The 26015-nt window shown below is 42.2% G+C and overlaps 1 protein-coding gene across 3 annotated transcripts in view; it reads right to left on the bottom strand.

The window, feature by feature from the left end:
• The window catches only part of LTK (leukocyte receptor tyrosine kinase), a 99879-nt gene extending 75805 nt beyond the window's left edge, over positions 1-24074 (bottom strand). The window contains exon 1 of one of the 3 annotated variants that reach the window (XM_083449749.1): positions 23904-24074. In XM_083449749.1, the coding sequence (XP_083305875.1) occupies positions 23904-23964 (61 nt within the window). In that variant the 5' untranslated portion in view covers positions 23965-24074. The remainder of the gene's footprint in view (positions 1-23903) is intronic. The other 2 variants (XM_083449748.1, XM_083449747.1) reach the window with 2 other exon arrangements.
• Between the last annotated feature and the right edge of the window lie 1941 nt (positions 24075-26015).

Raw genomic sequence — 26015 nt, 5'->3', positions numbered from 1 at the left:
CTTTGTTGTCACGATTAGAGATGCATGGGAATTGGCACTGTAATCCACACTGAATCACCTCTGATGCCCAAAGACCATTCTCTAGATACCACCATATGCTCCTTCACTCACTTTGAAAACTAATTTTCTCTCCTGCAGTTGGGATCTTGGTTGCAATATTCTGTCCTTTTTTACCTATCTTGCTTTCATGTGACAAGGCAGTTTATTATGCACAAAAATGTCTTCCCATGGAGGGTACGTTTGAAGTGTAAGATAGAATTGCTGTAATATGCCGTTAGTCATCTGCGTTCCAGGCTATTATCTCTCATTAACTCATTTGGAATATCAGGATGTACAAACTGTTGTTTATAATGCACTGTTCTACCGTTGCCTGACAAGCTGCTCCACAAAAGCTGGCCTTTCACAATTCATTCAAACAAACATGCACCAATCTGAGACTAAGAAGAGGAATCTGTTGAGGGTTCAAACATGACTTTTCACTGTGCTTTTGCATTCATTTCAAAGTCGGCGCTGATTTGCTTATCTGTTTGCTTAGCATCGGCAGAAATCTTGTTACATAGTAAGAACTTTGCAATTTGGCTTCTTTCTCATACTGTCTGAAACACCTGAGATTTGGAACTTCATACAGCATAGTATTTTGCACAAATTACACACATGTGTAAATCCTGCCGCATGCCTCATTCCCAAAAATCCAGTGCTCTGCATGCTAATCAGAAGAAAAGAGACGTAAGACGGTGCAATCCTGTGCATGTTTATTCAGAAATAAACCCTACAGCAGGATTCATTCTCAAGCAAGTGTGTACACAGGAGTCCAACACTGGAGTCCAACAAAATCTAGAGGGTCACAGGTTCACCAGTCATGTGCTAAACAAAGCTTTGTGGTTTGTTTTAAACATAATATGCACATGTCACTTAGGACTCAGCTAGACTGGTAAAAAAAAAAGTGACTTATATGTGTTGCATGTGCGATATAACATTGTGCACAATTGTACACATCATTTGGGAAGACAGGCGAACTAATATCAGCATACCAGAAGAAGCAAAGATCACCAGTGTTGAAGCAATGATTCTTCAACATCAACTTCATTGGACTGGTCATGTTGTGCAGATGCCTGATGATCGTCTTCCAAAGCAACTACTCTAGTCCGAACTTAAAAATGGAAAGCGTATTGCTGGTGGTCAACAAAAGAGGTTTAAAGACTGTCTCAAGGCAAATCTAAAAAAATGTAGTATAAACACTGACAACTGGGAAACACTGGCCTGCAGGCGCTCCAGTTGGAGAACAGTCTTTACCAAAGGTGTCATGGGCTTTGAAGACACTCAAACTCAGGATGCAAGGGAGAAACGTGCTAAGAGGAAGGCACGCTTGGCAAATCCTCACCGTGATCAACTCCCGCCTGGAAACCAATGTCCCCACTGGAAGGACGTGTGGATCCAGAACTGGCCTCCACAGTCACTTACAGACTCATTGTTAAAACCATGTTTGTGGAAGATAATCTTACTCAGCTACGAGTGATCACCAAAGAGAAGAGATAACATTGTGCCACCAGATGGCAATGTGGAGTCCCATTTTTCTCTACCTGTTTTCCCTGTTCTTATTGAATTCCTGATCATGGAGAGAATCATAGAATCATAGAACTGTAGAGCTGGAAGGGACCGTGAGGGTCATCTAGTCCAACCCCCTGCAATGCAGGAATCTCAGCTAAAGCATGCATGACAGATGCCCTTCCAACCTCTGCTTATAAACCTCCAAGGAAGGAGACGCCACAACCTCCCAAGGAAACAAATAATGCTTCAGACACAATGCTAAACGAGCTGCTCTGTTGTTTATCTGCTTGACTAAGGGGGGAGCTAAATGGGATTGTTTGAACTGTGTGTTTAAACTGTGGTTAAAACAAATGCTTAGGCTTAGTGTTGCATGTGAGTGCAGAAGAAGAGTTTGGATTTGATATTCTGCTTCATCACTACCCTAAGGAGTCTCAAAGCGGCTAACAATCTCCTATCCCTTCCTCACAACAAACACTCTGTGAGGTGGGCGAGGCTGAGATACTTCAGAGTAGTGTGACTAGCCCAAGGTCACCCAGCAGCTGCATGTGGAGGAGCGGGGAATCGAACCCGGTTCACCAGATTACGAGTCTACTGCTCTTAACCACTACACCAAACTAGTACTCAATTGTAGTCAATGTGATGTGATCACTGCTGCAGCATATTAAGCGGGGGGGGGGGGGGCGGATGTTCCAAAAGGTTAGTTTGCTCCTTGGAGAATGAACCTAAGATTACTAAGTAATTTGAACATTTTCAGCTATTATATGGAGCTGGGTACTAGCACTGCCTACAATCTATCCAGGTTATAAGCCAATTGTTTAGGATGGTAAAAGGGCGGACCAATGCCATTACTGGAAAAGGAGCAATTTCATTCATTCACAATAAAAAGTCCCGTTCCAGGTCTAGTACTGCTGTAGTGACCGAGTTCATTATTTCGTCTCTTGCTACAAAGGCAAAAAAAATGTTCCCTGACATAGCGAACTCATGAGTGTTTACCAATTTTAATTTAAAGGTCCTGATTAATGGAATAGTAGGCATTCTGGTGAATGAATTGTTTTGGTTGTATGAAGGATGGTTCAGACATTTCTTTAAATATCATTTTTTTTAACCACAAAAGGGTCTCATAGCGGCTTACAGGTCAATAATAACAAAACAGTTGCTGCCCCAAGGCTTACAACCAACAGGTAAAGGTAAAGGTAAAGGTACCCCTGCCTGTATGGGCCAGTCTTGACAGACTCTAGGGTTGTGCGCCCATCTCACTCAAGAGGCCGGGGGCCAGCGCTGTCCGAAGACACTTCCGGGTCACGTGGCCAGCGTGACATCGCTGCTCTGGCGAGCCAGAGCCGCACACGGAACGCCGTTTACCTTCCCGCTAGTAAGCGGTCCCTATTTATCTACTTGCACCCGGGGGTGCTTTCGAACTGCTAGGTTGGCAGGCGCTGGGACCGAACAGCGGGAGCGCACCCCGCCGCGGGGATTCGAACCGCCGACCTTTCGATCGGCAAGCCCTAGGTGCTGAGGCTTTAAGCCACAGCGCCACCCATTTCCCCACAACCAACAGGACACGACACCAAAAAAAAAAAAGGGAGGGGAAATGAAATAAGCAAACTAGGGTACCCTACCCGTTCCTAGTTACAAGTCCTTCTGATGACAAGCTGAAATGGAAAGAGCTCAAGGAAAGGAGGAGACAAAAGTTGGTGGTTTCTTGGATGCACTGATGTCTTGGCCCAGCAACTCGTCAGTGCAGAGAATACTGAGCCAGGTGGACTAACGGTCACTCAGTCTAAAACAGCTTCCTATTCTCCCCTTCACATCCAGCAGTTAAGGCTGACTAAAATGGAACTCACACACCTCACTGCCTTGCCGAGGAGATGCATAAGAAGTCTAATGAAGACTTTCATATGCCACCCCTTGTAATATGTATTACAACACAAAACAAATAAAATAAGACCAAAAGCAAATACTTGAAGCAGCAGAAGCAACAGAAAGCTAGCCAATATTTTAAACTACCAGTGTTTATACAGTAGTTAAACAGTGGGGAGAATGGAAACATTTTGCCTAAATTACTAAAAAAAAACCACAGTTACGAACCACACATGCTTACCTCATGTTATATGAGGAAGATATGAAAGTTCTGCTCTAGAGAAATCTAACTTGTTCCCTCTGCAACACTCTAATTTTTAATTTTATTTTGGTCATACTGTCTTCAGAACTGCCGTTTATACCTTCAGAGCTACAATTCCCAGCACTTTTAACAAAATCAAAGTTTCCAGGGTTTTTCAGGAGGAAGCCATGTACTTTAAAAAGATGGTGTGGCCGTCTCTTGAAAAGCAGCCATAAGGCCAAAGTGGGAATTCCACTTGGAGGGAATGCCAAAAAGAAGCTCGTCAGTAAAAAGGGGCTGTGCAGTTGTTTAACTTGCCAGCTGTACTCTTTAAAAGAGCAACCTCTTATTGATTTCAGGTCACTGTAGGAATATTTCTTAAGAGCCAAGGTACATATTAATGAAAGAGGTTTCTCCTGGCAGGGAGAGAAGTTAATTGAACCGAGTATATTTTCCCCAGCGCCAAAGAGGGGAAAGGGTTGAAGACAGAGACACTTCCCAGCTTCCAGTGTAAAGTGCTGCAAGGGGCAGAGAAACCTCTTCAACCAGACACAGGAGACCAGAATAAATAATACTCAGATCAGGTGCCATAGGGTCATCATGTTTCCTACACTTACAGCTCTAGCACAGCTAATGGGTTCAGGCAGGGTTCCCAAGCACCAAACACAGAGAGCTTCCTAAGCTACCAACAACCAGCTTGCTTCCTTTACCAGTTCAGCATTTCCTAAATGTACCAAGCACAGAGCTTGCAAAGTGTTTCCAAAGCACATGACAATCAACTGGTTTTCTTTCATTTGTAGTTTTCAGAAAAGTGGCTGTTTTGGAGCTCAGGTACTTGAACAAATCCTCTGTGTACTTATTTGAGATGTATCCCATCAAACCCAGGCTGGATCTAGACACATCAAAGAAGCGTTTCAGTTAATCGCGTTGCAAACTTTGTATGAGAAACTGGGTAAGCAAAAACGGAACTCCACAGCGCCATCTGGTGTCACAGTGTTAGACTGCAGAAACAGCGAAAAAAAGGCGTTTTTTCTTTGCCAGTGTAGCTGAGTCCCCAGTGGACTTCCCACGGGACTGGGAATTCTAATCTGAGGCAACCACTGAAAACTGATGTGGGGTGTTGTTCATTCTTCATTAGGTATTTTGTTTCTCTAATTGACTCCAGAGCTCTCCTCATTGCTGGCATGTGAACCCCAACAGGGAATGCAGTCCCTTGTCAGGAAAAAAAGTTTTAAACTGCTTTTAATGTTGCATTTGAAATTGTTGTAATCTGCTCTGGGGCCTGAGCATGAAGGGCATGTAATAAATTAATAATAATAATAATAATAATAATAATAATTTTTCAATTATAGGGTGGAATCAACATAGTGCTAAGTCTCTTGTTCCATCAACACAAGGATTTCTCTGTAAGCAATTATTATTACTGTTATTAATTATAATAATTAGCTGCTTATGTGCCAAAATGGTTGCCAAGTAAGTGGTTTATGACTATAAAATAAATGCATAATTAAAATATGCAATAACAAATCCACTGAGCATTAAAAATATCCTTAATTAAAAACCGTAAGACAAGTAATTGAAGAGCACAGCAATTAAAACAGTTAAAAATAGGTTCACTTCAGGAGAATCATTGCCTAAAAACATGTGTCTTCAGGAGATGTCAGAAAGCCAATGCAGATGGGGCCTCTGGTATTTCAGCAAGTGAGGCATTCCACAATGCTGGTGCCACCAGCGGATAATCGTCACGCAAGGGAACTGTTCCCTCCCTCCATGCATCTCCTAAATCTTTTATAGGAGTTTCCTGAACCCTCTAGAGCAGATTTGGAGAGGGTGTAGGCAGTGGAAGGGGAGGGGAAACTCCTGTAGCACAAACAAAATCCCTTGCACTAATGGGACACGGTAGCTGAAAACGACCCAGTCTTTAAAATATACTATTGTACATAAAAAAACTTAGCACACTTATGGGTGATGGTGATATCATTTTTTTAAAAAAATGAACGAGGCTGACAAATTGTACTTCCAAATTCAAAAGTTGGACAGCTAAGGTTCGTTTTTCTTCTTCAATCAGTAGGAATGAGCTTCCATCTCTCCTCTAGTGGAATTGTTACCACTGGCTGAAGTGCAAATGTTCCTGATTTCTATAAGCAAGTCATTAATTCTATAGATCAGAGATATAGCATGCTGATAAAATTTAGCAGAAAACAGGATAGTACCAGTGCAAACCTGATCCATTGGAAAATCTCTGTCTATATATAGGCTTTTCTGTTGCAAGTTTCTTTTTTTACCCTTCTGATGCTTCAGGCTGCCTTAGTTAAATGAAGCTAGACGAGCGTCAGAGTGTCACATCAAACTCCCTTGACCTCAGCATGAAATCAGCACCACGGCATCAAAGAGCGAGGAACACAGAAGGAGTGTCTACAAGAAACAAAGACTCTTGGGGAAATCTCCCTCTTCATTTCTGACCATGGCTGAATTGATTAAGCAAGATGGTACCAACACATCCCACTAATGGAAACAGCCCCTCATAACTGGAGTCCTTTTGCAGACACAACTGCTGACTTTTCTGTGTGTATTATCATTGGTCAGTGATAGGCAGGCAGAGAAGTGGGTGACAAAACAATGTCAGAAACAAACAGAAAAAGAAAATTCAGTCCCCAGCCTCTGGTTTTTCAGAAAGAAGATGCATCTGTCAGAGCAAGGATGACCAACCAGTAGCCTCAAATCCAGATTTGGCCTGTGAAGCACATGTGTATTTTTGGCTAATGTCATCAATTGGGTTGGAGTTTATTTATTTATTCTACTACTGCATATCAGGGTCATTATATTAAATCTGGGGGCTGGGAGTGGAGAGGGGGGGGAAACTCCTGAATAAAACTCTTTCCTTAGAAACATCCTGAAAATTTGGAAACACACGTTTCAGAAGCTAAAATGGGGGCTCCCACCCAATGTCTGCTTCATAACACTAATATGGAAGAGGGGGCATCTGATGGGGAGACCAGTGGGTGTAAGGTAGGTGATCTCGGCAATCCCACTTATCAGGACACTGGAAATAGCATACAGTCACAGCCTACACTTGGGTTGCCATATTTCAAAAAGTGAGTTGTTGTTGTTGTCAAAGTTGTTGCAAAATCAAAAAATTTTGAAAAAAGATTTTGAGCTATTTTAAAGAAACTTCGCCAAAATCTATACTTCTGATTTGGGTTGCCATATGTCCAGATTTCCCCAAACATTTCTGTGATTTCAGCCCAAACAAAGCTTACAACTGCCATGTTCCAGATTTACAGCAACTTTTGCCTACGCATCATAGCTGTCAAGTGTCCCTTATTTGAAGGGACAGTCCCTTATTCCAGCGCCATGTCCCACTGCTGACCCTTATTGATAGATGTCCCTTAAATGTCCCTTAAATGATGTCCCTTAAATTTCAAAGGAAGCAGCTCCTCTCCCTCCCTCCCTGCCGGCCAGGGAGGAAGGAGGCTCCAACTGTGTTGCTTGGCTGTGTTGCTCACCCAATAAGAAGTCTAAGAACGACTGGGGGGGTGGAGCTTGCATGCCTTGTGTGTGGCTAGTTAATGCAAGCTGAGGGGGTTTTTGAATGCTGGACGCCATTTTGTTGCGCGTGCTGCTGCAAACTTTGCAGTGCAAAGCCAGGCCGGGGAGCCATCTTAAGTTGAGGCTGCATAGGCCTTGTGGTGCATGTGATTCAGATTCTATTCAGTTGAACCTCTGGTTACAAAGTTGGTTGGACAGTGTTCTCGAAGCTACCAGCATGAGTTTGACCAGACTGCAGGAGGACAGGAAGACTGGAGTGCCTGGAACAGGTGAGGCTGCAGGTCCCTTATTTTGGCTGCTGGTCCTTATTTTCAAGGTTGCTGGTCCCTTATTTTCAAATCTGTAAGTTGACAGCTATGCTACACATACCATCATAGAACAACATTATTAGGTTTCCTTCAGGGTATATCTATCTGAATCATGGATATGTGTTTCAACATGCTCAGAGTTGTTTCCTTGAAGGCCACACCTCCTCAAAACTTTTAGCATGTTCTAGTAACCAGGGAGTTTTTACTGCTTTAAGGAGTGTTGTCCTTTTTGTTTAGTATTTATTTTGTAACCTTGTGTGTGAGACAGAGAGAGCAGAATAGTGGATACAGTGCGAGTCTCCTTCTATAATAAACATGTATCTGTTTAGTATTTTTGGTAGCATCTCTTGCTTGAATCAAATCAAACAAACTTCTGCTGAGCGAGAAACAGAAGAGGAGGAACTTCTCAGCAGCTTTTTCCAAGGCCTATTCCTTAACCTATTCAAGCTTAAGATACACAAAGCAGGGTAACTGTCTCTGGCAGTTCCCTTCCCCCTCAAACTAGAACAAATTCTGGCTTATATCACACGGTCCCCAGTAATGAATCGCCTTATTTGCTTATTGTTTGCTTTTTCTCTTCTTTCCTAGCCCCCAATCACTGCTCTTGTGACTTCAGTAAAAATAAATCTGGCGAAAGTTCCCAATCACTGCCCAACCCAATACATGTTTACTCAGACACAAGGCCCGCTGTGTTCCCTGTTTACTCAGATGCAAGTCCCACTGTGTCATTCTCAGGCAATATATATTGGATTGCAGGCTTAAATTAATCTCAACATGTATTTTGGGTGGTGTTTAGGGTGGCTCACCTGATAAATTTCTGCTTGTTATGTACTCATTTACCGGTTAGTTTTTAGCTGCTTAGAGAGAGACAAAAGAGGAGGAACTTCTCAGCAAGTTTTTTCAAGGCCTGTTCCTTAACCTATTCAAGGTTAAGTCACACAAAGCAGGATAATTTAAAGATAATTTACCTTATATTTTCTCAGATAGATACTGGAATATATCAGTTCATGAAAGACTATAAAGCATGTCTATGAGGGCGGTGATGCTCATTCATTAGACTTCTGGAAGGGGTCATTTAGCCTAAGACGTTTCACCAAACCCTAAAATAATGGAGGGCACAGAATTTACTATTCACATCATCACACACAGGGTAGCAGGTAGCATCTTGCCCCTGCTGCCTAAACCTGCCACTACAGTTGACCGGCACAGCGTAATTGACAAGCTGGGGGGAAATAAACTTGAGCTGATATCAAGTGGCACAACTACTTAACTGAAAAGGAGAAGCAGTGACGGATTCCCTACCTGAAGTTGCTATTCAGTTCTTGCAAACCGATATGCTCTTTAATCAAAACAGAGTATGGGTGACAAGGGGCATGTAGCTGCACAACATCTTAAAAATGCCTGAGGAGGGGGTGAATTTTTCCTTAATCCTACAGATGTGTCACTAGATACTCTAGGGAGATAGACGATTCATTTTCATGCCCCCCACTTGCCCCATCTCCAGTATATCTAGCGAGTCTGTCACTTTCATAGCCTCCCTGTGCCTTTTGAGCGTGTATGGCTGTTGGCTATTTACCCAACACCTGGGTTTTTAACTTTTCAACCATAAATAATCCGAAAGGGCTATAATTAGCAGATTTAGCCCCTTGCAAGAAAAAACCTGGAGGCTCAGTCAGAGACAGGAAGAGAAAAACCAAAAGCAGCACAACACTTCGCTGCTGCAGTGGCTCAGCCAGGAAAGCACACGTCCCATTGATGGTTTTCCCCCCATACCAAATCTCCAAAATGAAGAACAGGGTGTTGTGGGTTTTTTTATTCAGAACGAGTTACACAGACATCATGATGATACATAACTGCATTCTGCACCCCACCCCAACACACAAATGACATACTGGCATTTTGCATTTGTGTTTTTCCTATAGCAAAATAGGAAATGGGGGCAGGGTGCAATGTCTCTGCAGTGGTAGTGACACTGAGGACATATCTGGACATTTTGCAGATCCCCCCACTCCCATGCAAGTCAAGATGCATATATCTTGCCAAGTTATTTGGGACCTGAGGTAGGAAATCCCACAAGGATCTCTCTTCCTCCCTGGCAGTAAAAATAATAAATCAAGGACCTCCTCTCTGCATATGAACCGACTAGGACCCTGTAACCATCATCTGACGCTCTTCCTAGTGTGCCTCCACCACAAGACGTCTGGAGGAGAGCAACATGAGAATGGGCCTTTTTGGCAGTGGCTCCCCACTTGTGGAATGCTCATCCCAGCAAGGCTCACCTGGCAACTCCATTATACATCATTAAGGTGACAGGTGAAAATATTCATCTACAACTAGGCCTTTGGCTAATTTACATTCCACATAGGGGTTTTTTCAGGGGGAACGCACAGGAACCCAGTTCCAGCACCTCTCAGGTGAGTTCCGTCACCTTTCTGGTGAGTGCAATTGCTATTCTAAGAGAACAAGGGAGATGGTTTGGTTTGTTCTTGCTTTTGTTATGTATATTGTGTTTTTATCTTGCATTTTTATGCTGTGAACTGCTTTGAGATCTTTGGATAAAGGGTGGTATACAAATTTAATAAATAACTACTACAGTGGTACCTCAGGTTAAGTACTTAATTCATTCCGGAGGTCCATTCTTAACCTGAAACTGTTCTTAACCTGAAGCACCACTTTAGCTAATGGGGCCTTCTGCTGCTGCTGTGCCGCCGGAGCACAATTTCTGTTCTTATCCTGAAGCAAGGTTCTTAACCTGAAGCACTATTTCTGGGTTAGCGGAGTCTGTAACCTGAAGCGTATGTAACCCGTGGTACCACTGTACTACTACTACCAATGTGCTGCCCTTTTCTGACCCCCCAAATCAGCTGCCTGAGACCTTACCGTGCCTTACAAAGCCTTGTCACAACCGAGCAAGAAGAATGGCCAAATACGTATTGTTTTCTTAGAAAGACTGTCTGAAAAAGCCCTCGGGAGACAAAGCAGCAATGATATTCTCGTTTTAACATCTCTTGTAAGACTTCTGCAGTTCCTCTGTACCTTTTGATTGTGGTTGACTTTTGTCTGTTTACCCAACACCTGGATTTTAACTTTGTCAACCATAAATGTTCTGAAAGGTTTATAATTAGTGGATTAGTGCATGCAAGAAAAGACTTGAAATCTCAACAGGGACTCTGGAAACTATTTTTACTTCAGAATGTCCTTGTATCTTCAGAAGGAATCAGTGTGGGAAGTTCCAAGTCTAGCTACACCAGCCAAAAAAGAGATCCCACTCACTGCCGGTTGTTCCACTCTGCTGTTGGCTGAGATTAGTTGCCCTTGGCGCTGACCATAACACATAAGAAATAATTACTTTAGGTTACAGATCAAATTCTGGTCACCAATAGCAACATTTCCACAGAAAACTAAGTATTATCAGGGAAAGCTCTTCTCATCCTTGATGGTTTATTAGCTTTCTGCCCACAGGGAATTTCCTACGTGGGGAACCATTAAAACGTGTAACAGATCTAGGGGCAGATTGATACAGAAAAATTCAATCTCATATTCTATGTAACAAAAATGAGTCAATAAAATTTTTGGTTTGATGCGTGGCATAACTAATCAATATTATAATAGCAATCAAAAGAACCATTAAAGTTAGAAGATAATGAGAATATAATGATTTCAGTAAAAAAATAATGGGTTTTGTATCATTCTGCCCCACCTACGGGGCACTGTGATACATTGGACAGGGCACTTCTTTGAGACAAAGCGTAAATTGTATGAGAATGGTAATTATTTGCAAAAATTTAATGAAAAAACATTTTTTATTGTGAGAGATCATAATCAGCCTTACAATTTGTTACTTAAAATCTAAATTACGTATCAAAACTAACAGTGTTTCACACATATCATAGACTTTATGGCAGGTTTTCTTAACAAAACATCAAAACTTATATTAATCTTTCCTCAAACACCTATCCATTTAAAAAAACATTGGAAAAACTTAAAAAGTATAAGAACTCACATTAGGTGGTCAAAAAACAGTAATTTAAACAAAATGCTTATAAAAAAATAAGATAATTACTTAACGTGTAGCTTCTATTGCACATTATATCCACTTAAGTCAATAGAAAGAGTATAAAGAGATGATGTTTGAGATGTGCCCTCTGGGAAATTTGGTTTTGGCAACGGCAAAACAACATCCTTGAAATCAACGCTTGCCTTATCTTCTACAATGGGGAAGACAAACATACAAGATCCTGGTTTTTTCCTGAGATATGACACTTGATAATCGGTCATATTATATTTAGAAATGACTTTGGCCACGTAGTAAACAACAATTTTTTTCTTCTCAAATTTAATGAGTTTAGAGATTTCATGCAAACTTGTATATTGGGGCACTATTGTACCCAATACCTTTTATATGTATCAATGTGTCTTAGTGTATCAAAGTGCCCCAACGGACATTTTCAAAAAAACTAACAATTATTAATAAAACCACTAAACTTGTTTAAAAATCATGTGTAATCCTGATTACTGAGTGGAATAACTTACCTTTGGTATTTCCAAACCTTAACTAAACGATGTAAAACAGTGTTGGAACACTTTTGCATTTCACATAATTTTTTAGTTGGCCGTGCTATAAACACATCTACTCTCGTCAAACGCCAATGGCTAACTGGCGGGCGGCGCGGTCGCAACTGTTGTACTCACATGTATAGACACATTTTAGTGATGTCAAGACACAAATAACATTTCTCGATATTGAAATATTGTTGGTGTATCAATGTGCCCCATGCATCAATGTGCCCCGCTTCCCCCTATCCCTCACCTGCCGTCTGAAATCAAATCACCCTGATTTGAAGTGTCATGAAAGGGCAATGAATTTATGTAGACCCAGGTGTCTACATCATATGTGTACCATAAACCATATTTCTTAAAGACACTAGTCTTTAAGAAAAGCTGTGCCTTTATTTCCCAGTGGAAACACAACCCTGGGTGAGTGCCTGGAACCCTCTGGAATCTCGGGCAGCCGCTTGGTGGAGATTGGGGTAGCCATGTAACAATATCTACTGTCCAAGACTCCCAAGGAACACTTTATAGCTGTGCCTACCAGCGGGTGGTCTGAAGCTCAACATCAAAAAAACGAAGATCATGGCCACTGGTCCCATCACCTCCTGGCAAATAGAAGGGAAGGAAACGGAGGCAGTGAGAGTTTTTACTTTCTTGGGCTCCATGATCACTGCAGATGGTGACAGCAGCCACGAAATTAAGAGACGCCTGCTTCTTGGGAGGAAAGCAATGGAAAACCTAGACAGCATTTTAAAAAGTAGAGACATCACCTTGCCAACAAAGGTCCGTATAGTAAAAGCTATGGTTTTCCCAGTAGTGATGTATGGAAGTGAGAGCTGGACCATAAAGAAGGCTGATCGCCAAAGAATTGACGCTTTTGAATTATGGTGCTGGAAGAGACTCTTGAGAGTCCCATGGACTGCAAGAAGATCAAACGCATCCATTCTTAAGGAAATCAGCCCTGAGTGCTCACTGGAAGGACAGATCGTGAAGCTGAGGCTCCAATACTTTGGCCACCTCATGAGAAGAGAAGACTCACTGGAAAAGACCCTGATGTTGGGAAAGATGGAGGGCACAAGGAGAAGGGGACGACAGAGGACGAGATGGTTAGACAGTGTTCTCGAAGCTACAAACATGAATCTGACCATACTGCGGGTGGCAGTGGAAGACAGGAGCGCCTGGCGTGCTCTGGTCCATGGGGTCACGAAGAGTCAGACACGACTGAACGACTAAACAACAACCAGTGGGTGGCACTGTGAGTTAAACCACAGAACCTAGGACTTGCTATTCAGAAGGTCGGTGGTTCAAATCCCTGCGACGGGGTGAGCTCCCGTTGCTCAGTCCCTGCTCCTGCCAACCTAGTAGTTCGAAAGCGCGTCAGAGTGCAAGTAGATAAATAGGTACCGCTCAGACGGGAAGGTAAACGGCGTTTCTGTGCACTGCTCTGGTTCGCCAGAAGCGGCTTAGTCATGCTGGCCACATGACCGGGAAGCTGTACGCCAGCTCCCTCGGCCAATAAAGCGAGATGAGCGCCGCAACCCCATGACTGGACCTAATGGTCAGCGGTCCCTTTACCTTTACCAGCTCAGAAAAATAATTTAACGCAGCACTGAAAGACAGCTAAAAAGCTGGAATGCACAGATTTGCAGCTGGGAATTTAACAAACTGCCAGGGAGATAATTTTAACCTCTCCCTTTTCTTGCTGACTAGCAGCCCATGCTAGAATAGTGCTCTGCCTTGAAGTCATTTCCAGACTATAATGCTTTTGTTTCTTTATTAAAGAGAGACCCTGCGTAAACCTAGAAAATCATTAAGAATCTGGTGTTCTTTTGTTCCAGGCAGCTGAACAAAGCCAAATAAAGAAGGGCACTTTTTGTTTATTTTTATCATCACCTCTTTTGACACTTGGCACAAGAATATAGCAGTGAAGAGGGGAGGCATCAGACATGCGGAATTATACTGCAGTATGGCTGTAAAAACATGTGGGAGCTATTTGGTCATGTGTAGCGGTATTTCGGTATTCCAGATAATCCACACATTCCACAGATACATGAGGGAAATAAGGGCAAGATACAGGTGTTCCTCTAGCAGTGCCACAGCACCAAATCATTAGCCTTTATTCCCAACACACATAGCCTTGGAGGAGGTTCAGTGGCATTGTTTTCTGTGGATGCTCACTACTGGCCTTCGCCAAGACACTTTTTTGAGAGTACTGAGAGAGAATGCTCTCTGTTTGAAAATTAGGCAGGCAAAATTATCTGCATCAAATGAAATGTGCTGGATGTTTGTAAAAGTTTAATGGATTGCTGTACAGTCGTACCTCGGGTTAAGTACTTAATTCGTTCCGGAGGTCTGTACTTAACCTGAAACTGTTCTTAACCTGAAACACCACTTTAGCTAATGGGGCCTCCTGCTGCTGCTGCGCTGCCGGAGCACGATTTCTGTTCTCCTCCTGAAGCAAAGTTCTTAACCTGAAGCACTATTTGTGGGTTAGCGGAGTCTGTAACCTGAAGCGTATGTAACCAGAAGCGTATGTAACCCGAGGTACCATGGCGCTGATAGGTGACTGATACACTGAAAGGGATTTGCTGTTTTCAGCAAATAATGCAGCACTAGAGGTAATTCTGTTACTTCCCAAGATGTGTCACTGTGCACTGTAAACCATGAAATTCTCTGCTCAGTATCCAGTTTTGCCAGAGCTTGCTCTGTAGGCATCTGGGGCAGGGTCTTATTGGTGGTGGTGCTCCAGCGGTGGAACCTTGGGGACACAAATGGCCATAATGTTCTGTTGCTTCTCTAGCCTTTGCTTAAGACTTTTCTGAGCCTTGAGTCTGCTTTGTAATTGTATCATTTCAAGTTTTGCTGTTTTGCTGTTGATGCTTTGATTATTATTTTTTAATGATCATATTTTATTTATTGTTCTGGAAACTACTGTGAGGACACCTGCTGATGAAAAGTGGTATATAAACACCCTAAGCAAATGAGTCAAGAGAGATGAGTTTCATGGCAAACATGCATAAATGTTTCAGTTAGATTGCTTGCATGTTTTCTGGAGTGCATTCCATTAATGCAATATTAAAATGTAAACACAGCATTAACAGGTCACAAGCATGCCTTTTCATATACTTAAAGGACAAAAAGGGGAATTCTCACAAAGGAATCGCTATGCTCAAAATCAAGTTGCATATACAAACAAGCAGGGTAGATATAAGACTGGCTCATTGCCATATGTGCCACATGGGAAATTCAAATTTGCAGGTAGTGCTGAATGCTGCAGCCCAGCTTTTGGCTGGAGCAGCTCCACATCCGCATATTACGCCGCTGCTGAAAGCTCTGCATTGGCTGCCAGTTCAAGATACTATTGTATAAAGCCCTAAAATGGCCTTAGGACCAGGTTACTTTGCTCCTTAGGCAGCAGCGATATCAGTACACTTCCCTGGAGAAGCCTAAAGTTGTATTTGTTTAGTTTCTACATGAACCAAGGTTTTTAGCGTAGTAGCACTAGTGTTTTGGAACACTGCTGCTATTGAAATGAAACAGGGCAGCAACTGAATTTTTGCTTTCTTTCGCCAAACATTTTTAGAGAATTAATTTGATTCGGTGTTTGGTGACTTTATCACATTTTAATAATTTCATTTTATTCCACCAAACATATATTTCTTTTTAGCTGAAGTTTTATAAATACTCTTACAAAGGTATAGCTCTTGTCTTTGGAACTCTTCTTGAATCAATAGGTGTCTAACGTTATGGAAAAGTCAGAAAAGTTGTTCCTCATCTTCCTTCTGTGGCTAGTCTTTGGGTTTGGGGGAGTTTGCATTGTTTTAATTTTGGCTTTTGGTGTCACAATCTAGAACATTCTGCACACGTGTGTTTCATGCTGATTTATATTCCATAGTTAGATGATGTTCAAAACGCATTATCTTGCAAACAATAATAATAAATTTGGTGTAAAGTCTGAAGAAATGCTGATGATATCAGCAGGTTCCAGTCCCTCTCTCTTTTTTCAGACAAAGAAATATGTTAAATCGGTTTATACCAGTGTTTATTAAACTAACAAGAACCACCTGTATTAAGTGTGAAATCCTATCTCTGACTTATAACTTGAGCAGGGCTGAAATCATGGCTAGCTCCCCTTGTGCTGTTGGGACTCTAGTTATGGCAGTGTAGGTAGGGAATCTATCCTGGTGTTGTAATGACATAATTGAGCTGGCAGTACCTGCCACTCACTGGGTGCAAGACACACAACAGTGATGTGCCTCTGTGTGCCCCAGATCCTTCTTCCCTAAAGAGATGATGCTGCCATTTTTCTCCATTCAATATAGATATTGTGTTGTTAACAGACCTTTTATCAAGGATTGTTCACATAAGAAGAGGTGGTCTCTCATGACATCCTCCCAAATCACAATGCCTCTCTCCCCTTGTTGCCAGCACTATTAAGCCAAACCTTTTCACTATCAGATTCATCACTAAAGCCACTGCCATTGCAGAACAAGGATGGAATCAAGCAAGCTTCTCTGGGCATAGCAGGTGCATTGCATGGTGGTAGTGATTGAGACTGTGCAAAAGCTTGGAAGTCTGGCTTGTTTTTTCTAAAGGACTAAATGCTCCTGAAAACTCGACGCATCAGAACGACTTCAACAGAACCCATTAGCAAGGTATTGCACTAGTGTTCCCTCTCTGCTCAGTGTGCTCTACCTGCATAGGTTATGTGGAAAATTGCTACCATATTGCAAAAGTGCCACTTGTATTTTTATATCAGAGGTACTTAACAAAGACTGGATAAGTTCCCTGGGACTCTGCTATCCAACTGTCCCATTAAACACACAAACACACTGATCACCCAGCTTTCATTAAGGCTCTCACGCACTTGGCTGCTCCTCACCAGTTTGGTCACACTTGTCACCAAGACCTCTTCATTCCTCTGAACCAAGTTTATGTCATGTTAACCGATAGGAAATTCAGTGCTATAATCTACAGTGAACTTTGTAAATGCAAACACAACTGGAAGGGGATAAGCACAGTTGAACATTATTGCCATTTCAACTCCGTAGGAGAAAACAAGATCGGACTGAAGAGATGGGTGGAAACACAAAAGTTCCAGCTATGCATATGGTCCAATCAAATAAATACACTGTATGGAAATGTGGATAATTTGGATTCTTTTTTTCTGTTTAAGTTAAAAGCATTTCACAGATGGATCTTGCCATAAAGACACCCAAGGGCCTTGAAATGTGACCGATAAAAAGGTTGCATACATAGATTTCCCAAAGCTTTTCTCACAAATAAGCATAGCCGCAAGGTAGTGGAGGGTTTCTTTTTCTTTTTTTTATTTTGACAACGTAATAATCATGAATAAATAAGAATAAAAATGTGCACCCCACCACCAAGACCATTCCATTGTAACTATCCAACTATCCAACTATCCAAAATTTTAACGCCTCTTGCAATGGTTTGACCCCTTTCCATTTTAACAGTACAAATTCTTCAAACACCTTTCATATCTCTTCAAAATCATTTCTCCTACGTATTCCCCATCCTATCTTAATGGCACATGTTAATTTATCATTAATAGCTATATCCCACACCTCTTTATACCATTCTTCCATTTTATATTCTGCTTGCCCTTTCCACTTCCTAGCTATCATAATTTACGCAGCTGTCAATAAATTTGTGAGCAAGTCTTTCATAGTCTGCAAACCTTCCACCCCATTGTAAATTGATACCTCTGGACTTTCGGTCAGCCTTAACCTAGTGATTTCTGTTATCTCCTTAAAGACCCTTTGCCAGAAAAATTGTACATATTTATACCCCCACCACATGCGAACATAATTTCTGGTTTCCTGGCATCCTCTCCAACATAACACCGGATATTCCTTGTTTATTTGATTCAATCTGACTGGTGTTAAATACCACCTCCAAACTAATTTAGAGGTTTGTGATGAGAGTTTTTCTTATCCTAGATGGGCTACCTTCCCAGGTTGATTACCATTGGACCCACTATTGGTCTTGTCCACTCAAACCATGGGAACCTGTCTTCACATGCAGGGAATAGGCAAGCCCCTATCTTACTGAGGATTTAAGACCCATCAGCTACCCTCACCTGGTTTAACCAACTAGTCGAAGCAGTTATCCAGGGTTTGGCCCCTGTCACATTGCTAACAGCTTCTAGGAGCCGCAGGTGAGAACCAAGTGCAGGGTGGGCCCCAATGGGTGGAGAAACTACCCAGAAGGATACAACATGTCCCCCATGATTCTAATGTCCAGTACCAAGATGAAGGTCTACCAGCCAGGCTTGCATGTTGAGCATGTTGCTTTCTGGAAGTGAGTCGTGGGCAACTTACAACCACCAGGTGTGACACCACAACACCTTCCACATCAGGAAGGTCTCTCCCATATCGGTCTCTACAGCCACAGCAGGTGTTGTAACCTTCCAACAATTTGATTCATCCCCAAAGTCAAAGTCCTCCATTGTCTTGAGACAGATGGATGCCAACCCAATATAGATTTCCATCAGATCAGAATCTGTTTTACTCCACTCATTCCCTTTTCCTAGATATTTGGCGCCTCATTCATACAATGCATTGCCATGTGCACACAGACACCCTAGAACACAAGCTCATGTGGACAAATGACATGCAAGAACAAGCATTCACAGATACAGCTGACACCCACCATGATAATGGGTCTCTGCGACCATTTGGTTCACATTACTTCATCTATCTATGCAAATATGGGTTGTCTGACCCATTAAGATTGAAATTCCTCATATATAGGCAGAATCTATCCTATCTTCTATGAATCATGCCTCATCCCCACCTCGAGTTTTTGGTCCTTTAAATGTCCAATAATGAAATGGTTATGCAAGTTTTCATCATTACTTTTCTGACTACTTAAAAGAAAAGATCCAGTGCTGGGTTATAAAACAAAAGTTATCATTTTAGGGAAATGTTTGGTTTCAACAGTGGTTACTACACTGGTTCCAGTAAGATATATAAAATAGCTACACTTATATCTAGGATTTTGAATATTTTTCATGTTCATGCACACAAATAAATCTCTGTGCCAAGGTAACCCAAAATCAGATGCATTGAAAGTTAAATTATGTAACCTGAAAAAGGTATGTACCGTAACTGTACACATATTTGCATATTTTCCATAATCTGCCTGTCAGATCTGGGCAAGGAATTATGCATGAGGTTGAAGACCAACTCTAGAAATTCTACCTCATTGTTCCAACGCAGACTTGAAAAAATTCACCAGGAATTGGAACCTAGATTCTGATGTTTAGTGTTCACATGCGCTTTAAACATATTTTCTGCATTCTCACCTAAGCTTTGCTCACAGATTCTTCTCCATAGAGAAGGCCTTGTGGGCCAACTGTGTCTCCCACATACACACACCACAAAAAACAACAACAACGCAGCAGCTTCTGGTAACTGTACACGCATATAGAAATGCCCAGACTTTTGCAAACCGCATAACACTCCCATATATTCAGCAATCATCAGGAAGGAATCACTTATGTTAGAGCAGCCATTAATATTTTGCTTCTTAGTATTTTTCATTCCTTTTGAGTCCCATAGCTTTTACTGCGCATAGTAAGAAAGTCTGAAAGCAAGAGGCTGAACAGGATGGCTCTTGTTGCAAACATAGTCTCCCAAGAGAATGCTTGAACTGTAACAATCCATCCTCTTGTCTTCAATTACTAAACTGCTGTCAATTACAAACGGGTTTCTGTGGGTTCTCCTAATATGAACATTATCACCGTGCAGAGGATCAGAAACAGTTCACTCCTCCTACAAAGAGGACACAATGACCCAGCAGCAAATCACCATTGGAATTTATGTTACTAGGGTTTGTTTTGCTGATTTCAAAGGACAGAACGCTGCCAATGAAAAACAGTAAGGTTTCATTTACCGACAGCAACACTGCTTTATTTCTGCCCTTCCCCTTTCTAGTATTTAGCAGCCTAGTACTTTCTGCTTTAGAAATGGTACACATAGTTTTCTCATAGAAGTTGTAGCATGTGATTTGTGGATTGTTATTCCTAGCTTCCCTCCCCCCACACACACCGTGTTCCCTTCAAGTTTATTCCCATTTCAATGGGATGTTTTTGATGGGAAGAGTTTAATTTACCTCACAAATGGACCTAAATCCCACCACTCACTCAGTACAGGTCTGTAGCAACAACAAGTACAAAGCAGTCACTAAATTCAGTGTGATTTCAGCGTCACTAAAACAGTTCAATCATCAATCATGCCTTATATGAGGAACCAGGAGTTCAGGGTTTGCCTCACAGTTCCACAAAAAGGCAGAGAACCCAAATTTGCCATGCTGAGCTTCCACCAAATTCTGCAACCTACCGTAAGTAAATTCTGCAAACCACATACAGTGCTCCAAAAGGACAATATTTATTGGGGCAATTCCCATTTTCTGACCCCCAAACCCCTGCAGAATCACTATCCCATTTTGTTATTTTCTGGGCAGGGGGAGTTGTTTGGGGGGATTATTGTCAGCCTGTTGTTTATTGGTACTTTCCAACTCTACAGTTCTATGATTCTATGAAAACCCAAGTTTTGTCAATACCTTTATTAGGACCGAACAAAATGTCACACAAGAGTAAACAAATTTTTGAGTTCTTCAGAATAACCTGCTTACTGTAGCCTGCAACTTGAGGAAGAGCTCTGGAGAACTCAAAAGCTTGCTCACTGTTTTGTAACATTCTGGTTGGTCCTAATAAAGGCATTGCCCAACTGTGGATTTTAGAATGAACACACACACACTGGACCAACATGCTTGCCTTTGCTTTTTTAAGGTGCTACAGAATCCTTTGTTCTTTTTTGCTTTTTAGGTTATTTTTGTGACTCACTAGCGTGTTTCATCTCTCTCTGCAGGGTTTCTGGAAGTTGAATAGGTGGGAGGATGCATTTTTCATGATACAAATGCTTGTGCAGGAACACTAAAATGCAGCTCACAGCCAGTTATTTCACACACAACGCAACTGCTGAGGAAGTTGATTACCGTATATACTCAAGTATAAGCCGACCCGAATATAAGCCAAGGCACCTACCGGTAATTTTACCACAAAAAAACTGGGAAAACTTATTGACTCGAGTATAAGCTGGTTCACCACACCAGAGGCTGGTGGCGGCAGCGGCAGAGGAAGAACAAGCAGCCGGAAAGGGCTGCTTGCGGTCTGCTCGTTCCTCCTCCACCGCCGCCGACAGTGGCAAAGGCGGTGGAGGACGAAGGAGCAGCCTGAAAGGACCCTCACTCAAGTATATGCCAAGGGGGCTTTTTCAGCATAAAAAATGTCCTGAAAAAGTCAGCTTATACTCAAGTATATACGGTATATTTTTCTTGGAGATTGTAAACTTCAAGAATAATCATCTTCTCCAAATTTAAATACTGCAGAATACACAAATGCATACAGGTGGTGGAAGAGACCCCCCCCCCCATGTGTATGGGTGGGGGGCATCAGAAGTTATTCATAGCATGAGAATAGGGCTGTTACAAATGAGTTCATCTTCACAACATTGGAGGGTTGAAACAAAGCAACTTGAAAATATTTATTAATTATGCGTATCTTTTAAACTTGTTCATATTTTGCTAATTCTGCTAATGGGGAAGTGAGCCAAACACTAGAGAACTGTTCCCTGACCACTGGGATTCTACCGACTCCCCAATTCTCTTTGACCGTTTCAGAACACATTCCTTGACCCCTGAGTTCCAAGCCTAGCTTCTACACCATATGGGCTAGAAACCTGCTTTTTAAAATTCAAACAATATAATCTGTGGTCCTCAGAAGGTTAAATTTTGCACAAGTAGTATGTGCCATGCTTTTTATGTGTCTAATCTGGCACTCTTGGTCAGCCAGAAGATAACATTTAATAGTTATGCATACTTCTCTCTGGTTTCCCTGTTTGGACCACCAATAAGTTTAGAGACTAAAAAGCCAACAGGCAGTTTGGGGAAATTGCAGAAATTTAAAATTCAGCGTCCCTCCTGCGTGGTGTTTGGTGGGTTTTCATCGTATGCCAGGCAACCACAAACTGATTAGGAAGCTGCTGTGTCCTGCTTTTATGGGCGAGCTCCTCACAAACCCCTTCAGAACCAGCAACATGCAAAATCTCTTTAAGTTACTACCTCATGACAAATGTTTTTCAATGGAACTCCCTGCTGAAATGAACAGGGGCTCGCTTGAAACGGGGTATGACTCAGAAGAACAAATAGATCTCAGCCAGGACTGTACAGAAAAGTCAGGGACTCCTGGCTGCCAAACTAATAAATAGTTTATTTTCCCTTTGTTTCTGACAGACGGATGTGGCAAACAATGTCAGAACGTCAAATGTGCATAATAACAAACATCTTAAGCAGGAATGGAGAAACAAGGAGGGTAAGAATAAATACTTCCAATTTGAAGATGGCACTAGTTTTGTTCTCGGCTTTGTACAGTTGCTACTTTTTTCCTTCTTATTTGGCACTGAAGCAGCTATTCTTAAGTAGCCAAAGTTATTTATTTACTTGATTTATACCCCACCTTTCCTGTAAGGAGCTCAAGGCTGCCTACATGGTTTCCAGCCTCCACAGTTTACCCTCACGACAACCATGGGAGGTGGGTTAGGCTAAGAGACAGTGACTAGCCCAAGGTCCCTCAATGAGCTTTCATGGCTGAGTAAGGATTTGAGGAGGTCTATGATCTTCCACTGCGGGAGGCAGTGGAAGACAGGAGTGCCTGGCGTGCTCTGGTCCATGGGGTCACGAAGAGTCGGACACGACTAAACCACAGCACGATCTTCTACAATAGTGCTGAAGCTTCCAAGTATTTTGGCAATCTGTTCTCAGCTAGTTATCCAGTCATGGCATGGGACTCCTATACAATGTGCTGCATGCAGTGTTCAAGTAAGTGTACCCTATCAGTGTCCTGCTTAAATTGCATTTTACTGTAGATTTTAAAATGGGCTTTTTAAAAAATGTCACACACAGTTTGGGGAGCCTTTTTGGTCAGAAAGTGGAATAAAAATACAACAGATTGCATTCCCCACCCCACCTCCTAGAAGCCATCCTTCAAGCAGATAGCAATTTTAATTTTATTTCCATTCTTCCAACTTTCCTGCCCTTCCTCTGGAGTTCCCAAGTCACCCTTATTTCATTTTGCTCCCTGGGATCCGGATTACAGCAGATAGTGATAAACAAACCTAAACTACTGAGCCTCTATTCCAAACTCAGCTTGCATAGTACTCCTTAGGAGGCTGTCACACCCCTTCCTTCTAAGATCTCTAATAAACCTATTTTCTCTCCCCCACTCGGCCAACCCACACTACCTGCACAGAAAGTACGCTTTCCTCTCCAGTACACCTTCCCAAAGTCCCCCCTTTTATGCATCCCTCACCCTGAAAAGCATCCCCAAGCAAAAACATGGGATTTGCACGAGGCAATCTTTTGCTTCTCTTCTAAAACAGCCTCAGCCAAAGCATGAGGCAAGCATTTTCAGCATCAGCATAAGATACCATACAGTATTTCTCAAGCACTACGTGCTAGGAAAACCCACTTTCAGTTGTCATAACTCAGCATTACCCCACTGCAAGACAGTCTGCCTTTTTTATTTACAAAATGTATATGATTCAAATCTATTTGGCAATGATCAGAGCTGGATAAAAGAGTCTAATGTGACAGCCACTTGGTGAGTTTCCTATATATTTCCTTTTTCCATTTAACTCTCCCCCCCACACCCACACTCCCACCCATCAACTTTCAAAAAGATGAAGAAAAAGAAGTCCAAGTCACCAAGGCAGACACTCTGCGCCAGGAAGGGATGGAAATACACCAACAACCAAGTGCCTTACCTAGAGTGGTGGTCCAGGGGACTAGCTGAAGGCAGAGAACCAGCTGCAGGAGGAAATCCATGACTTTGCTGGGTCCCCTATGACTCTCTGCCAGCACTGACCCTCTTCCCTGTGTGCCAGTCCTTCTCTCTAAGGCTCTGCAAGAGCTCTGATGTTAATGCTTGGACTCTTGCTGGCTTATAGAAGAATTCCACCTCCTGCTAGGGGAGACTCTCATGGGTCCTAAAGCCCTCATGGTTTCGTCGCCCCCTGTGCATTCACCTCCTTCAGCAAATTCAAGAAGCAGAACAGCATGAATTATTAACACATCTGTGTGTCCATTTATTTAAACATTAGCATTCAGCTGGAAGAGCTGATTTTGTCAGCTGAGCACTCCCACCCCACCCTGAAACTGCCTAGGCAGAAACGCTCCAGGTTTGTTTGTAAGGGAGATGAAAGCCTGGGCAAACTAAGCTCTTTTTAACCTGGTCCATCACAGCAGCATCTCTGTTAATTTATTTTTTTATGTTAAATTTATATCCCACTCCTTGCTCTCAAAGGAGCCCCAAACATTGGAGTTGGGCTGTAAAAGCCAAACCCCAATTTTTCTTTAGCAGCTTCCATTATAGTAATTGCATACAGATGTAAACATTTCAATTGACAACCTTTGCTTATCACTTCACGTTCCCCACAGGAAAAGCCGTATTCCAAGATAGCCAAGCCATTTTTCTATCTGCCACAATTGCACAAAAGCAGATGGAGACCTCAGGCAACTTCCCATGTTATGCTTTTGTTGGGCATTTTAAAACTTCTACCTCCTCCTTGCATATCTGTGTTACTAATCGAAAAAGACACATACACATACACAAACACTTCCTATAGATGTGTTGGCACTGACACTCGGCCATTGGAACCTTTCTGCTGCAGCACCTAGAGGTGCCTGTTTACTACACTTAATGGTACTCCCTTTAAGAAGACCATGTGTCCCCTGCCACTGCTATTCCGTGCTTTACAGCTCTTGCCACATTCTCGACATGTTAGAGCAAATGAACAGACAACAGTTTGCCAATCCTGCTAAAAAAACAACAACAGAAATATTATGAGCATGTGCAGTTTGACTTACTTAAATTATAGTTTTATAATTTATTATTACTGCTACAGAAATAAAAGGATAAAAGTGCCCTGTTAGGGTTTTTAAAAGTAAAAAATAATTATTGTAGAAAAGGATAGTGTATTTTTATGTAAAAGTAATAAAATGGGCAGTGGTGACCATGTACTTGCCTGGTTGGCTGCCCCTTGAATATAATTTATTTTTTTAAAAAAAATAGGAGAAAGGATACTGTAGCAACCAATGTCAGCTGAAGTGGTACTTCAGGTACTGATGTGGGACCTCTTTGCTGCTGTCCCCATCATCTCCACTCTTTAGTGTTTTGAGAAGGGGAAGAAGAAGAGGAGGAGGAGTTTGGATTTGATATCCCGCTTTATCACTACCCGAAGGATTCTCAAAGCGGCTAACATTCTCCTTTCCCTTCCTCCCCCACAACAAACACTCTGTGAGGTGAGTGGGGCTGAGAGACTTCAAAGAAGTGTGACTGGCCCAAGGTCACCCAGCAGCTGCATGTGGAGGAGCGGAGACGCGAACCCGGTTCCCCAGATTACAAGACTACTGCTCTTAACCACTACACCACACTGGCTAGACTCGGAGGAGGGCTAGACTTGAGACTTCAGGTACAGCTCTAGCTATTACTGTTCAGGTAGATACTTCCACAGCTCTAGAACATCAATAAGGAAAAGGTACTTCTGTTCTGTTTCTCCCCCACTCCCTTCATCCAACCTTGGCTCCTGCCTGTTGCTGTTCAAAATGGCAGCCATGCTTGCTCCAGCAAATAAGGGAAGGATAGATTTGCTCAGTGGTAGAGCAACTGCTTTGCATGCAAAAGAGGCAGCCACTGTCAGTGTGGTAAGTTGGATGGACTCACTATAAGGCAGCTTCCTATGGCTTTATATTTTGATTTTGTTCTGTGAACTGCCCTGAGACCTCTGGGTATAAGGTGGTATATAAATTCAATTAATAATAATAATAATAATATTCCTAAGTGGAAAAAGAGTAGTTTGGGCAATATGGGGGAAAGT

The sequence above is a fragment of the Podarcis tiliguerta genome (assembly GCF_965153285.1).
Source record: "Podarcis tiliguerta genome assembly, chromosome: 1".
NCBI classification, from domain to species: Eukaryota; Metazoa; Chordata; class Lepidosauria; order Squamata; family Lacertidae; genus Podarcis; species Podarcis tiliguerta.
This window is presented reverse-complemented; position numbering and strand designations above follow the sequence as displayed.